The sequence below is a fragment of the Silurus meridionalis genome, chromosome 4, assembly GCF_014805685.1.
Source record: "Silurus meridionalis isolate SWU-2019-XX chromosome 4, ASM1480568v1, whole genome shotgun sequence".
In the NCBI taxonomy this organism is placed as follows: domain Eukaryota; kingdom Metazoa; phylum Chordata; class Actinopteri; order Siluriformes; family Siluridae; genus Silurus; species Silurus meridionalis.
In genome coordinates, this window is record NC_060887.1 from 33,397,963 (window position 1) to 33,414,949 (window position 16,987).

Consider the following 16,987-nt stretch of genomic DNA (forward strand, 5'->3'; position numbering starts at 1 on the left):
TTTTGGCACCTGTTAATTTATTAGCAGTTCATGGTCATTCATCATTTCTTTCCCCCAGGTGTTTAGATGTCTAATATGTTTGTCTTTCCCATGAATTAATTCACGGCAGAGACTTGAATTCTAAACGCTGCTTTCAAATTTATCCTTTTTTTTTTTTTTTTACATTATGATTTTTTTTTTTTTTTTTTTTGAAATGTGAAACTTACCAAAATCTGCCTCTGGTGCTTTCTGCCACATTACTAGAGCAGGACATGATCTGTCTACTTCAATAAGTGAGTTTGTCTGCAAGCTGCTACTGTTGTGTTATGATCCATTCATTACAGTAAAAGTTCCTCACCACTGTTCAGTTTATTCATTTGTTTTGTGTAATCGTAAAATGAGATGTGCACATCACAGAAACAAACAACAGCAAGCACTGTGTTTCCTGAGCGAATCAACAACTAAACAAAAAACAATATATAAGGCAGGAATAAAACACTGTTTTCAATGATGATGAAGCACAGTTACTGTTATTACATCATTTGCCAGTGCAATTTTTTTTTTTTTTTTTTACTGTACATTTATGGTATTTGGGAGACGCCCGTGTCCAGAGTGTCTCACAAACCGCCTTGAAGTACTTTAATAATGACCTGCATTATGTACAAGACAATTTAGATTCAGCAGTCATGTTATATAGCAGATAAACAGTCCCTTTCGGGGCTTTTTTTAAAAATTATTTTTATAACCTTTTGATAAAAGAGGTACATGCTGCCCAGATAATGCTTGAATTTAAGAACTGAAGACTTTCCTGAGGTGGAAAAACTACTGATCATTTTCAAAACACTGATAATGGAGACTCCTTGACAAATGATAAGTGTCTCCTTCCAGGAGACTTCGCCATAGCAATAATTATTTTCTTTGTGAAATAACAGCACAAATTTTAATCCATTTATCATTTCGGTTAAATAATTATTGGAACCTGTTTTCTGAGCATAGAAGCGTCGAGTGAGTGTATTAATACTGTATAAAATGTAATTTGACGGCCTCTGATCGTCAGAGCAGCTTATAGAAGATTAATCAAGACATTAAAACCTGAAAACTTGTGTTCTAGAAAGGTATCAAAGTTGATATATTCGGTTCCATGTACTTGCTGAACATCTCTTTTCAGATGAACTCTCCTTTGCTGTAATAATTAACGCCATTCTTTTGGAAAGGCTAAATTTTTGAGTGTGGCCATGAGGATTTTGCGATCATTCATCTACAAGCGCTTCGGTGAGGAGGTTTGAGGTTCAGTTGTTGTTCCAGTTAATTCCAAACGTTCAGTAGCGATGAGTTAAACAATAAGGATACAAACTAGACCAACTTGTTCTGACATTGCAGATGATCTAGTAGAGCAAGGTTCAGCACAGGGTGAGATTGGGTTCTGCAATGAGGGTGAACATTTTTGTGCACAGCTTCACACTGTAAAAAAAAATTAAAACTAGATAACATCTGGCAAGCTAACTAATTCTCTGTGTCTAACATTTCATTGATCTTGATAGATAATATATTAATGTTAAGATAAGTGAAAGATTATTACATTTTTCATAATTTGTGCTTGACCAGCTTTTTGTCACAGGAGTGTATTGAGTATAATTTAATATATTAGTAAGTTTACACAGTATTACATGGTTTGTAGTACATAGTGTGAGGTTACATTTTCTAATACACTGGAAACAGTTTATATATAAAACCATATCATAGATTTTATTGATCTTCAAAAAATCTTGTGGATGTTTCCTTTCTTGGATTGTAATTAAAAGATTTTTAATTTGTAACTTCATAAAAAAGAAATTACATAAAATTGAATGTTAATAATAACAATTTGTTTCGCACATCCGCTCCCTGAGGTAAATAAATGTGTCTAGTCAGCTATTTTTTCAATGAAACAAAGAGGAAAGAAAGGAGGACATTGCTGAAATCAGTTGAAGTCATTCTCTTTCTTCACAACTCGTATAAATGATTTATTTGTCCAAATTTGTGCAAAACATTTTGGGAACTATGAAGAAGGTCTCAGGAGACTTTTTTTGTAAGTTTGCACCTTACTGTTATTCTCTCAGTGATGTTCCATAAGTGGTAATTGATCGGGGATTGTTTACTGACATTTGCATGCAATTCAGAAATACAGCATACGGTATCAAGTTTTGAGGCTAGCTCTGTTCTAGCTCTGTTCTAGCTGTCTCCAAATGTCCTCCTTAGACACCCCTTAAAACCTGGCAGTAGAACTTGCATCCCTGGGAATGAATTCTCGATGCACAATGCTCGAAACATTTAGCATTAGCATGCACTCGGTCGAGCTGCAAATCTGCCTCGCTTTTTTCGGTTGTGGAGATGGCTGACTTTTTTTTTTATCGTGAAGACTGTTTATACGCTTCAGAGTCGTACTCATACACAAAGGTTTACATCACACTGAAGGAGATCAACAGCCTGGGGAGGAACTTGGCAACAGCACGGCGTATGTTCATATCACACATGAGGATCGCTTTAGACTGTGTCGTATGACACGCTGACAATGGCAGCAATGTTGTGGATTGTTATCTGACCATCATCATGCACAATTTGATACATGGTTTTAATATTTTCAGGGGTTCAGCTAATTGAAGGTCTTTCTGATCTCTTGTCGTCTTTCAGTGATGTGCTTCCACTTTTTCAAGCGACTCAAAACATCGAATGACTCTTGCAGAATCATGTCATGCCAGTTTCATGCAGAATTTCACGTTTTAACTTGCTATCAATGATGAAATCGCAGATGTGATAATGCACGGTGTCAGAAGAGCAGCAGTTGCACAGCTCCCGATGTACACAGGGTGACGTATTTTTTGGGACTCTGAAGTTTGGTGCTTCCTTTGATTGTGCAATTCCAGCCTTGTGCAGGTTTACAATCTCGTCCCTGACGTCATTTAAAAGCTCTTTGGTCTTTCCCATGGTGGTGGAGAGATTTTAATAGAAGGGGTTGATTCTTGTTGGTTATTATGTGATCAAATACAAATTAATTTATATATAATATAGTTGTTTTTGTTTCTGGATATGTTTGATATTCTTTATTAATTATTATTATAAATATTTTTTCTTTTTTTTATAAAATATAATATATTACATTGATCACAATTAAACTTAGCTGTGCATGTGCCCATGAGAAAATCAATAAGAAAAACAATTAGCTGATGTACTAATTAGATTTAAAACATGGTCAAGTTGACAGCAACGTTGAATATCAGAAAGAATTTTCTTGCTTGTCAGAGATGTAGAGATGTCACTTAAACTGTACGCTGATAAGACTAGACAAAGCTTCATATTTTGTCATTTGTGCTTGGCCTAATTCAGAAACACCTGATTATACTTTATATTTTGCACAAAATGCACAGAAATACTTGCTATCCTGATGTTAATAATAATATTATATATATATATATATATATATATATATATATATATACAGTATTGTTCAAAATAATAGCAGTACAATGTGACTAACCAGAATAATCCAGGTTTTTAGTATATTTTTTATTGCTACGTGGCAAACAAGTGACCAGTGGGTGCAGTAGATTCTCAGAAAACAAACAAGACCCAGCATTCATGATATGCACGCTCATAAGGCTGTGCAATTGGGCAATTAGTTGAATAGGGGTGTGTTCAAAAAAATAGCAGTGTGGCATTCAATCACTGAGGTCATCAATTTTGTGAAAGAACAGGTGTGAATCAGGTGGCCCCTATTTAAGGATGAAGCCAGCAATTGTTGAACATGCATTTGAAAGCCTGAGGAAAATGCATCGTTCAAGACATTGTTCAGAAGAACAGCGTACTTTGATTAAAAAGTTGATTGGAGAGGGGAAAAACTATAAAGAGGTGCAAAAAATTATAGGCTGTTCAGCTAAAATGATCTCCAATGCCTTAAAATGGAGAGCAAAACCAGAGAGACGTGGAAGAAAACGGAAGACAACCATCAAAATAGATCGAAGAATAAGCAGAATGGCAAAGGCTCAGCCAATGATCAGCTCCAGGATGATCAAAGACAGTCTGGAGTTACCTGTAAGTACTGTGACAGTTAGAAGACGTCTGTGTGAAGCTAATCTATTTTCAAGAATCCCCCGTAAAGTCCCTCTGTTAAAAAAAAAGGCATGTGCAAAAGAGGTTACAAACCCCAAACACACTAGTAAACGAGCAAAGTCTTGGTTCCAAACCAACAAAATTAATGTTATGGAGCGGCCAGCCCAATCCCCGGACCTTAATCCAATCGAGAACTTGTGGGGTGATATCAAAAATGCTGTTTCTGAAGCAAAACCAAGAAATGTAAATGAATTGTGGAATGTTGTTAAAGAATCATGGAGTGGAATAACAGCTGAGAGGTGCCACAAGTTGGTTGACTTCATGCCACACAGATGTGAAGCAGTTTTAAAAAACTGTGGTCATACAACTAAATATTAGTTTAGTGATTCACAGGATTGCTAAATCCTATAAACAAAAATGTTTGTACAAAATAGTTTTGAGTTTGTACAGTCAACGGCATACACTGCTATTTTTTTTAAAACACCCCTTTCAACTAATTGCCCAATTGCACAGCCTTAAGAGCGTGCATATCATGAATAGAATGAGAATGAGAATCTACTGCACCTACTGGTCACTTGTTTGCCACGTAGCAATAAAAAATATACTAAAAACCTGGATTATTCTGGTTAGTCACATTGTACTGCTATTATTTTGAACAATACTGTATATATAAAATTTGATATTTCCCTCTTTGGATTTAAAGGTCTGCCACCATAAAGTTCATGAATAGCTCCATATTCAGTTTTGTTTTAATGAGACAAAGCCAACAAAATAAATAAATACAAGTAAAAATGAATAGTGGAGGATGTTACAGAAAGCCTCACTTCCTTCACAACTGGTACTGTTCAGGATTTGTTTATGCAAATCTTTTTGTAAACTCTGTTATGAAGAAGTTCTAGTTTCAGGAGGATTTTATAAGGTTGTGCCTGTTATTAACCCAGTAATATTTCATAACTGGTCATTCTTTTGCTTTAGGTGTGCTCAAATTCACTGCTCTTGTGCCTTGTTAACTGACTGGTGAACATCCTGATATAAAGTATTTTTAAAAATATTTGTTGTGAGAATATGAATTTAAGTTTGGTCTTCTAGTTTAACAGTATACTCAATAAAAATGAAATATGATCATATGATGAAAAATCATTTTGTATATTGATCCAGTTGAGGCAATTATTCTCGGGTACAGTTTATTTTTGTTTTAGCCTGTGCAGATCTCTAATTGAGAGGCATTCACTTCAAACTGGTTTTCCATCATCCACAGACTTTCCAGTCTCCAAAAATGTAAAAAATGTTCTTTAATGTTTTCCATTAGGAGATCACGCTGCAATATTAATTTGAGCAAAATGTAAGAAAATTCAGTTTTTTATTTAAAATTAAATATTTGTTTTTCTGAAACAATTTTACTTTGATGGGAAGATAAAGAAGAAAGAAAATAAAGTTTAGTTGTATTTGAGTTGTAGGTGAAATAGCGTTGACCTCTTGGTATTGTTGGTACCAAAAAATAAATAAAGAGAAGAGTATTAGTGAAGAGCTCTTCAGCAGTGTCTGTATATTTTTTATTAAACCCCTTAATACTCACACACAGCTCAACAATTACATTAACTGGGACCTAGAGTCAAACAAGTGTTTAATATTTAAAAAATAAAAATAATCACAAGAAATGAATGCAGCTCCTTTTAAAAGAAATATAATTCGGAAAAAAAGTGTATATGTGTATAAAAGGGTATTAAAGCAATTCATTAGGCATCAAAGTGAAATCAGACTCAGATGTTATGTGAGGTGGTCTGGGTTACAGTCAAGTCTTCCTATTCATCTCAAAGGTGTTCAATAAGGGTGTGGTCAAGATACAGAATACTCAAGCTCTTCTACTCCAACACCATGTCTTCATCTGTTTCTGAGGCTGGACCATGTTTGGGCCTCTTTGTTTTAGGGATGGTAAACTGTAATGTTATAACATGCAAGGAATTTGTGTACAGTTGTGTGTTTTAAGCTATATGACCAAAAGTGCCTTGGATAAACAATTATTATAATTGCCCTAAAAAGGTATTCTGTCCAAAAATGAGTAAATTAGCTCAAGTTATTCAAATGGACAAAAACAAAAGCATGTACTCCAGTCTATGGAAAGGAGAAACATTTTTATTTTAGTGAAGACAACTGAAAAATATATTTTTTTAAATAAACCAGTGTGTCTAATGGTATGGACAAGATTGATCACATTACACTCCGTATAATTCAAAACATTGAAACTTGTATTTCCATAGGTCTACAATAAAAGCTCATTTAAAACCCAAAACAATATTTAAAATGTTACATGTTCCCTATTAAGATTATTAGAACAGAAACAAACAACGGAGATGTGTTGTTGATACAGATGGATCCTTCTATCAACCTTTTAGAGTCTTGAGCAAATCTTGCGCTTCTTTGTGAACCTGCAGGGAACCAAAATATTTAATTAAGAATATAAGAGGGAGGAAAAACACTAAACAGATGAAGTATTCAAATACAGAATAAAAAATAAAAGAAAACATTGTGTCATGCCATTATAGTAAAAACAATCAACTAACAGCATCTTACACTGTTTTATTAATCTTATTCTATGGCTAATTATTGAATATCCTTACTGAAAACTATCACCAAAGCAAGAAAATGAAAGCAATTAAAGTATTGCAGCATCATAATCGACCGGTAGATGGCTGAGGAACGCATATCTGAGCTCCTTAGAACAGAAGAGGATCAGAAGTAGTGGAGTACTAATAGCTCAATCTGGAATGCTTTTGTGTGTTTGATTTGCATTTAAAAAGCTCTCACAGTGAAGCAAATAATTCTTTCCACAAGAGACAAATGCAAATGTTTTAGGCAGTTGTGAATAAATGCCTTAGAGAGAGAATACTTTCAAAAATAAGTGTTCATTTATTTGTATCAATTACAATAATGGAAAGCGAATTAAACAAACGAGAAATCCAAATCAAATCCATATTTGGTGCGACCACACTTTGGATTTCAATTCTTACATTGCACACGTTGTACACTAGTAATAAAAAGTCAGTGATTTTGTAGGATCAGAGTCAAGTGTATTAACTAATGATAGCAAGCAGGTGCTAATGATCATCAATTTCATATGTACGGTGAAACACAGTCATTAACTGCAACAAAAACAGCTTTGACTGAGCTGTGGCTTAAAACTGGGTGAGGAACAGCCAAACTCTGCTACTGAGGTGAGGGTTGTGGAAGACTGTTTCAGGTCAAACAATGAAATGACTGAGCAGAGCAACAAGACAGGGTAGTTCTACTGCATTAGCAAGGTCTCTCTCAGGCAAAGATTGAGAAGCAGACTGTGGTCAAAGGATGTGCTGTTCAAGCCATTTTGAAAAAGCACAAAGATGTTGAGGACTGTAGGTGCAGTGGTCTGCCAAGGTAACTTAATGCAACAGATAAAAGACACATCATGCGTACTTCACTTGTAAATTTCCTATTGGGATAATCAATCAATCAATCCATCAATCAATCAATCAATCCATCAATCCATCCATCACAGGCTACGACCTTTCGTTAGTTCTCCAAGATGTTTGGAACAACCTACCTGCTGAGTTCTTTCAAAAACTGTACCTAGAAAAATTGATACTGTTTTGCAGTTAAAGTGTGATCGTACCAAATATTAAATTGATTTGGATTTCTCTTCTGTTCATTTACTTACCATTTTATTAATTTATTCTATCATTTTATCTATTCTCTCTATCTCACTTTACCTTCACAAATGCCTAAAACCTTTGCACAGTGTTGCATATGTATATTTAGATCTTTGAAGTATGTCGAGCAAAAACAAGTGGTCATTTTTTTTCAGTAGTGTAAGATGTTAATTTATTGGGTTTTGGGGACAAGGTGAGGGAGGCGAGATTGAGATGGTTTGGACATGTGCAGAGGAGGGACATGGGGTATATCGTTAGAAGAATGCTGAGGATGAAGCCACCAGGAAGGAGGAAAAGAGGAAGACATTTACAATTGTGGCATTTATCAGACGCCCTTGTCCAGAGCGACGCACAATAGTGCTTGGAGTCTTTAGCAATGATTAAATCTACACTGGTACTCTAGATTACAAACTTAAGATAAAGACCAAGGAGGAGGTTTATGGATGTGGTGAGGGAAGACATGCAGGTAGTTGGTTTGAAAGAGGCAGATGTAGAGGACAGGGGGGTATGGAGACGGATGATGCCTAATGGGAGCAGCCGAAAGAAGAAGAAGAAGAAGGACGCGACCAAGAACGATGAGTCAGCATACAGAGAGGGTGCACCAATTAACAGCCTGGTGTGGAGCCAACAACCTGTCTCTAAATGTTTACAAAACTAAAGAGATAGTTGTTGACTTCAGGAGACTACAGAGTGACCATTCTCCACTGATCATCGATGGATCCTCCGTGGAGATCATCAAGAGCACCAAATTCCTTGGTGTTCATCTGGTGGAGAACTTCACTTGGTCGCTAAACACCAGCTCCATCACCAAGAAAGCCTAGCAGCATCTCTACTTCCTGAGAACGCTGAGGAAATCTCATCTCCCTCCCCCCATCTTGACCACGTTCTACAGAGGGACCATTGAGAGCATCCTGAGCAGCTGCATCACCTGGTTTGGGAACTGCACCGTCTCGGCTCACAAGACTCTACAGAGGATAGAGAGGACAACTGAGAAGATCATTGGAGTCTCCCTCCCCTCTATCATGGACATTTACACCACACGCTGCATCCGCAAAGCCAACAGCATTGTGGATGACCTCACACACCCGTCACACACACTCTTCACCCTTTCTGCCATCAGGGATACGGTTCCGAAGCATTCGGGCCATCACATCCAGACTGTGCAACAGTTTCTTTCCTCAAGCCATCAGGATCCTCAATACACAGAACTGAACTAAAACTCACTCACGCACACACACTCAACAGTGTGACTAAACTGTGTGACTGATCTGTACAACCCGGACTCAACACACACTCGTACTCACTTCACACATCCATGTCTTCAGCACCACCCATATTATATCACTTTATTATACACACTGTTTACATGCTGTTTTTGCACAACCCCTTTTGGTTACATTTTGTTTAAATACAATGTTCACTGCAGTGTGTAATATACAGCAGGTTTACTGGTGGTGCTATTTTGTGTTTTGTGTATTTGTCCTACGCTGTCTTGTGTTGTCTTGCACAGTTTGCACACGGTGCACTTTATGTGACGAGGACACTCACTAGTCCTGAGCGTTGTGTCTTCCGTTATGTTGTTTTATGTAGCACAGGGTTCTGGAGGAATGTGGTCACATTTCGCTGTGTACTGCATCTGCTATTTATGGTTGAAATGACGATAAAAGCTTCTTGACTTGACGAAGATATGAATAGTATGTCATGCTTTCTAACAATGTATAGTTAGTTGTGAAACTTCAGTGAGATGTAGAAATCCCTCTCATCAATTATTGAACGCAATGCCTTAAACACTGCATACCAGTTAATAAGTAAACAATCCTTCTGAAGAAACCATAAAATGTTCACACCTCTGTTCATGGTGGAAAACTGTTTCTAACGAAGACCTTCTGTAAACGCTAATTAGTTGTCCCTTCACAGGAAACACCCCAGCATTAGATTATTACATGTGTTGAGGTGAATGAGTTGCTGTAATAGAAACCATAACCTTAGAATAGCCACAGTCAGAGCTGCTGTTATAGAAAATCAATGAGCAACCTTCTGACTAATCGGATTTGGCAATTGGCATCAAAAACAAAACTGCCCTGTGTGTGCTCTTACCTGTTTGTCCTCTTCTGTAACAACAGGATAGTCTCGTGCTTTGTTGAGCCAAAGAAGAGCCTTCTCCGGGTTCTTGAGCATCATGTATGTCTTCCCAAGCATCAAAAGATTCTTGCTATAGAAGTTTGGATCCACTGAAAAAATAAGGGAAGAAGATGGGGTAGGGGGTTACTGTAACGCTTTATAATATCATTATTAATGTATTAATGTGGGTATAAATTGTCGTAAGTGTTAATAAAATATGTCGGTCCTGTACCTTCCTCAGCTCGCAGAAAAAACGCCAATGCCTAGCAATTAAAAAATACATAACATACAATAATAAAGTTAGAGTAATAATTATTCACCCGTCTTTGGAGCAAAACTACTTTAGGTTTTCATATTAATCACAGCTCAGCAGGGAGAAACTGTTCCCTGGACATCTCAAAAACCTGGGTGGAAGTTTGAAGTTTGTCAAGTCATGCTAGAGACTCAGTGAAGAAGTTCTCTGGCACAATGAGAATAAATCTTATCTTTGGGACAGATGGTGGAAACCCAAAGTTCATTGCTCTAAAAACTATTTATTCAGTGAAGCATGGTGGTGGTAGGGCCAAGTTGTATGTATGATTTTCTTAAGCAAGGACTGGCAAAGTGGTCAAAAAATATTAATGCAAGCTTTGCACAAAATTTGTTCCAGTCTGCAATACACCTGAGACTGGCTGCAGAGGTTCGACTTCCAACAGAAAAACATATATTTAGCTTTACTGTAGTGCTTCAACGCTAAGAATTAGAATTAAACCACCAGCCAAGAAGTCGAATCCAGTTCCAAAATGTAAATCCCAAACCGTGGATTAAAAATGTCAGAATAATTTTTTCTCTAAACTATTTTCATTAGGTAGATTTTAATTTCCATATTAAAATGTGATACACTGTGCACGTGTCTCGAAAAATTTCTGCTTCCCATTTTACCTCTTCGTAAGTAGAAGTTGGCGGGGATGCGAACAGAACCGCTGCGACTTTACGCTGGTACCACGGCAATTCAGCAAAGGCAAAACACCTGAGCAACGGAAATACAATTTTAACCAAATGGCCGACTCGTTCATTTGCGCCGTATTCAAACAATAGTTCGGTTTCTTCATCCAGCAGCTTGCACTTACCAGTGACCCAGGATGTGGAAAGAAGTGGCATCCTTCGGATTTAGCTCAAGAGCTCTCTGTAAAGATGATGTACACATTCCTTATAAAATTATCAATCTAATTTATGTATGATTTGAATTTTGCATAAAGCCAACCCCCAAAAATATTGGCACCCTTTATGAAAAATCTGAACGCGACAGTGATATTGTTTGCCGGGGTTGTAATGTTAGTAAAGTTCTAGTTGAATACTGCTTTTTCCACACACACAAAAAAAAATTTCTTACTTTTAGCCCAAATATTAACTTTGTAACTCTTTAATTAGAGAATTTACAGGGTTGTAAAGGATCCTGGAGCCTCTTCCATGTACATTTTATACTTTGTATTATTAGGTTTGTACTGGTTTTCACAGAATTTTAAGTACGGTTCAAATCGAAAAAGACCTGAATCCCGATATTCTAAAACTCAAAGAGATTTTGTTACACAATCATTTTTGTGTCCATGACGTCCTGGCTGAGGTTTTTCATTTTGGGTAAAGCTTATTTCATACAAACTAAGGGTGTGTGTAACCAAATGTGTTTAAGAAAATATTATTTTAAGGTTTTTATATATATATATATATATATATATATATATATATATAGAGAGAGAGAGAGAGAGAGAGAGAGAGAGAGAGAAGACTTTCCTTGTTTTTGCTTGTTTTATTAAAGTAAATTTTTTTTGTTGTGTGTAATTAATAAAATGTGTATTTGTTGTGCACAGCATGAACAACTTACCTCCAAATGCTCCTTAATGATTAAGGAATTTCCTATTTTAACTTTGATCCCTTCATAGTCTCCTAAATCACTTATGCAAACAGCATACCACTTAAAAAAGAAAGATTTTTTTTACAAGTTAGAGATTAATCAATGTAAGTAAAAATAAATTAATCTAACACTAAAAAGGCACATGAGGTACTTTATGTGCAGCAAAGCAGGCTTCGTTTTTCTCTAGTGCTTTGTTGGCGTAGTTGAATGCATCGTAGATGAGTTTTTTCTTTTGGTCAGCAGCGATGTTGGGCAGCAAAGCGAGGTCCCGGGAAGATCGAGCCAGTCTCCACAGGAACTCTGCATCATCACTGACAACAGAAAATCCAAAAAAAATAAACCCACTCAAACAGAAAACACCATCGATTCTGTCTGTACACCTTACAATTAATGATTTATAGAAAAATTTATTTTATTTATAAATATAAAATAAGGGTAAAAATCTTTATTATTTAAAAAATATAAAAATATAAAATAATTCTTCTACTGATATACCCCATGTCCCTCCTCTGCACATCATCTCAATCGCTCCTCCCTCACCTTGTCTCCACAACGTCCTACATGCACTGTCCCTCTAATAAACTAATTTCTAATCCTGTCCATCGTCATCACTCCAAACAAAAACCTCAACATCTTCAGCTCTGCTACCTCCTGCTCCACCTCCTGTCTTTTACTCAATGCCACTGTCTCTAAACTCTACATCATCATCACAGGTCTCACCACAGTCCTAGAAACTTCCCTTTTCACTCTCACAGATACTCTTTTATCACAAATCACTCCTGCTATCACTCTTCTCCCACTCCACCCTGCCTGCACTCTTTTCTTCACTTCTCTGCACTCTTACTTTACACTGTTGACCCCAGGTACCTGAACTCCTCCACCTTCTCCACCTCTTCTCCCTGCAACTGCACCACTCCACTGCCCTCCCTCTCATTCACACACATGTACTCTGTCTTTTTCCTACTGACTTTCATTCCCCTTCTCTCCAGCACGTACCTCCACCTCTTCAGGCTCTTCTCCACCTGCTCCCTACTCTCACCACAAATCTCAATATCATATTTGGCTTTTAATCATTATTCAAAAATACATAAATTTTAGTGGCGACCCTCAGGTTACAACCCCTGCCGCAAACCCACGCTCTTTCTTCAAGTCTTAATAAATTCATCTCATAAATGTATTTTTTTAGCAAAACCTTTTTTTTGTTATTACTTTTGATATTACTTTGCATTTTCGACCAGAAGATCAACAAGCTGTAAGCATGCGACAACGGCTTATCGATGTCCATAAACTTTCCCAGATCTTGAAGTCGGGTTTCATGAATAATTCCCAATCAGGGGTCTGTCTATTGTGTTATATAAGTAACCTGAATAAATAACCACATGCACTGAATGCTTGTTTGAGCAGCTTTTTTCATTGCTGCCAGCTCTGAGGGTACTAAAGGACATTGCCTGCGAGTAACACTCCAGAAAGATACTAGGAAGTCTGAATTGGTTCCTATCAGAGAAGAAGAGAAAAACAGATTACCTACCTGTCTTTATATTGCAGCAGCAGCTGGTAAAGTTTCTCTGTTTCTCCACAGCTGTACAAGTAGTCGGCTTGTTCTACAATTTCCTCAGCTTATACAGAGAGACAAAAAGGAGAAGTTGGAGTGAATGATATTTTCCTGTATTTTCTTTCTCCTGACATGTTCTGCACCTAGGTTATGTGTACTGTTTGAAAAGCAGGTACCTTTGTCAAGTGCAAACACTGCAGTTGCACAAGAAGCTCTCCACAGTGTTTTATATCCCAGATAAGATAATGGAGGTAAAGCGATGAGTAAGGCAGCGTTCCGAGTCTGATGTTGGGTTAGAAAACAACTATTATACAAACAATCAATTACAAACAACATCATACAAACATACAGCAAGAAAATAAGATTTGGGTCTTTCACCACAACTCACTATATTTATGAATAGGTTTGAATACTGATACTTTTGAAATAAGTACTTGTAAAAAAAAAAAATACCATAAAGCTTGTTTAGAATGCTGAATTCAAAGAAGAAAGAAAGAAAGAAGAGGAAAAGGAGTCTATATCTTATAATAATAGGAAAGGCTTTTATTACTCACATATACATCACAAGAGAGTGGAATTATTTCCCGTCATAGAAGAGCTTGTTAGGAATCTGGGGCCCCAGCTAATATCATTTTATTAATATATTATACAGGGTTATTCAAGAATAATAAACCGATATCATGACGCATTGCTTCAGTTCTCAAGCATCGTCATGGATTGAGTCAGTGACCATTTGAAAGAGGAGTTATCTAAGCTGATTGTGAGTATATTACGTGTGACTTGGCTGGAGTTTTGTTTTACTTTTTTCCTTAATAAAATATTGCATAATGAAAATCGGTTCATTCTTTTTGAATAATTTATTATTTGTTATAGAGACGGATGATGGCTTCCACCAATGGTGATTTTTAAACGCACGACGATGCCAAAAGATATTGTTGTGAAAGGAAGGAGGAAGACAGTAAACAAAGACATTCTTGGTAGGCTACTGGCCCCTGCGGCTTATAGACAGATGCGGCGTATTTATGTTCAAAATAAAAATCTTTGTCAAATTCAGTGGGTGCGGCTTATATTTGGGTGTGCTTAATAATCCAGGAATTACGGTAGGTTTTGAACTCAATGCAAATAGAGCAAAGGTCAAATGTATGAAATAGTTTTCATAGTTTACTTTCTGTTTGTTATACTGAAACGATCACGTTCAAAAAGCCAGTGCATAGTTTTTGGGATCCAGCAAGGTTCTTATATTATATTATTTTCTCTATACACTGAACACTTTTGGGTTTGAGATCAGAAAATGGACACAAAATGATTGATCAATGTTTAAGCTTCTGATATTTACAGCTAGATGTGTTCAACATTGTGGAACCATTGGTTTTCTAACTTCTGAGCAAGAAAAGATACTGTTAAGCAAATTACAGATGACAGATGTCTTCAGTGAACACAATCAGCATTGCCGTCCCAGTACTTTCGGCAGGGGCTGCATGCTAAGTAGTAATTGAAGGGATGTTGGACTAGTTACGACTAGTTTTGAATAATTTGTGTTTCCTGCCTGAAGAATCCAAGAAGTCATGAGTTGGGAAATGTTACAATGTCCTGTAAACTAGAAAACCTCATGTTTAATACTAAACTAAATCTAGAACTTATTTATGAAGTAACATTTTTTAATCAACTAGTTTTGAACATATAACATACACTAAAATACCTAATGTTTTACAAATCAACATCCAGAAGTTGCTGATAAAATTTCCAGCAACCAGTTGAGATATTTTAACATCAATAACGCAGAATTCTGGACTTTTTGTGTTTAAGAATGAACCCTGAAATGCCTAATGTTTAACACAAAATCCAGAATATTCATATTTTTATTTATTATGTTCAGTAATCAGGTAGAACATTTAGACGTTTATGTGAAAACCTGGTTTATTTGTAAATGATCTCAAAATGTGAAAAAAAAAAAAAAAGAATAAATAAATAAAATAAAAATTGCTCATGAATGGTAATGTTCGGCAATAGACACGCTTTATACCAAAACCTTAAATTCTTTTTTTAATAAATAAGAAAATGGTTAATAAAAAGGGGAGTAAAAAAAGAAATAAAAATGACTGAGTGATAGAACATTTCTTTCTTTCTTTTAAAATGTGTTGATTAGATGTTTTAGGAAGACTAAGAAGAAAAACCTTTATGTAAAAACTTGAATTTGTTTTTAATTTGCTTTTTCCCCCTTTTTTTTAAACAAATGTATTCGAATGAATGAAATTTTTTTTTTTTAGGCATTATTATTTTTTATACCTCATAAATAATACAAGATATATTATAATTATAAATAATTTACAATACAACTTTACATAAACACACACACACACACATTATATATATATATATATATATAATGCTGCTTTGGGAAAAGCGCTATAAATAAATAGAGAAGATAAAGAAGAGGAAGAAGATGAAGAAGAAGAAGAAGAAGAAGAAGAAGAAGAAGAAGAGGAAGAAGAAGAAGAAGAAGAAGAAGAAGAAGAAGAAGAGGAGGAAGAGGAGGAAGAAGAAGAAGAAAAAGAAGAAAAGGAAGAAAAAAGAAGAGGAGGAACAAGAAGAAGAAGAGGAAGAAGAAGAAAAAGAAGAAGAAGAAAAATGAGGAAGAAGAAGAAGAAGAAGAAGAAGAAAGAAGATGAGCAGGAAGAAGAAGAAGAAGAAAAGAAGAAGAAGAAGAAGAAGAAAAGGAAGAAGAAGAAGAAGAAGAAGAAGAAGAATCAGCCTGCTAAGCTGTTTGGTTTGCTATATAAAAATTTATTTAAACTAAATTAAATAAAAAATTATAATAAAACGCATAAACTAAACAAAATAAATAAATAAAAATATATAAAATAAAATAAAGATTATATAGAGTGTACTGTAAAGGCTCAGCCAGCTGTCCGGATGTTTCTGAGTTAAAAGTCTTACTGAGGTCACACTCTTCCGGAAGAAGCCGCAGTGTCGCCGTGTTATTCCGCTCGCCAGACGTGTGAAACCCCGCAGCGGAGAGACAGCGGCCATGTCTTCAGTCCCACAGAGTCCCACAGAGTGTCCCAAAGAGAGTCCGGGAGCAGTGCGGCTTCTTCCCGCTTTACTGCCCTTTAAAACCTCCTTCTATTACAGTCTACCGGAGAGCACTTCCGGTAGGAGTAGCATTCTAAAATAAAAGTTCAAATAAATTCAGCCAGGTTTTGTCGTTGTTTTAAAAGTATTATATTGAAAATGATCCAACAAATACAAAAATAAAGCCGTAGAAAATCTTTTTATTGGTGATAAGTTTTTATTCTGAGAAATAAAAGATGCAGGGGATATATATATATTTAACTTCTTGTTCTTTTGGCTTCTACCATTAGGGGTCGCCACAGCGAATCATATCTATCTATCTATCTATCTATCTATCTATCTATCTATCTATCTATCTATCTATCTATCTATCTATCTATCTATCTATCTATCTATCTACAGTTTTATCACAGTTTTTCATTATGATGCCCCCTACTGGTAAGAGATAGATAGATAGATAGATGGATAGATGGCTAGATGGGGAAGGAATGAAACAAGGATTGGAAAGAAACTAGAAATCGTAGCAGGTAAAATAGAATGTGAGAAAAAAAAAAAAAGGAAGGGCCAAAAAGTATACAGAAAGAAAGAAAAAAGGAGGGAAGA

General features: G+C 36.0%; 1 protein-coding gene across 1 annotated transcript; it reads right to left on the reverse strand.

Annotated features, from left to right (window-relative positions):
- Window positions 1-6,182: 6,182 nt before the first annotated feature.
- On the reverse strand, window positions 6,183-16,458 carry rmdn1 (regulator of microtubule dynamics 1). Its single transcript, XM_046847821.1, has 10 exons — window positions 16,250-16,458; window positions 13,489-13,594; window positions 13,289-13,376; window positions 11,912-12,071; window positions 11,731-11,820; window positions 10,979-11,034; window positions 10,791-10,878; window positions 10,102-10,132; window positions 9,846-9,979; window positions 6,183-6,491 (listed from the first exon to the last, which is right to left on the reverse strand). Exons 1-10 carry the CDS (start codon window positions 16,340-16,342, stop codon window positions 6,447-6,449), a joined length of 891 nt encoding a protein of 296 aa, XP_046703777.1. The 5' UTR covers window positions 16,343-16,458; the 3' UTR covers window positions 6,183-6,446.
- Between the last annotated feature and the right edge of the window lie 529 nt (window positions 16,459-16,987).

Excerpts from the sequence above, each read along its gene's own strand:
- rmdn1 (XM_046847821.1), bottom strand. The coding sequence starts at position 16,342 with ATGGCCGCTGTCTCTCCGCTGCGGGGTTTCACACGTCTGGCGAGCGGA. Across the intron at positions 13,595-16,249 it reads TCCGGAAGAGTGTGACCTCA|ACTCGGAACGCTGCCTTACT; the intron begins GTAAGACTTTTA and ends ACCCAACATCAG. Across the intron at positions 6,492-9,845 it reads TTACAGAAGAGGACAAACAG|GTTCACAAAGAAGCGCAAGA; the intron begins GTAAGAGCACAC and ends GGTTCCCTGCAG.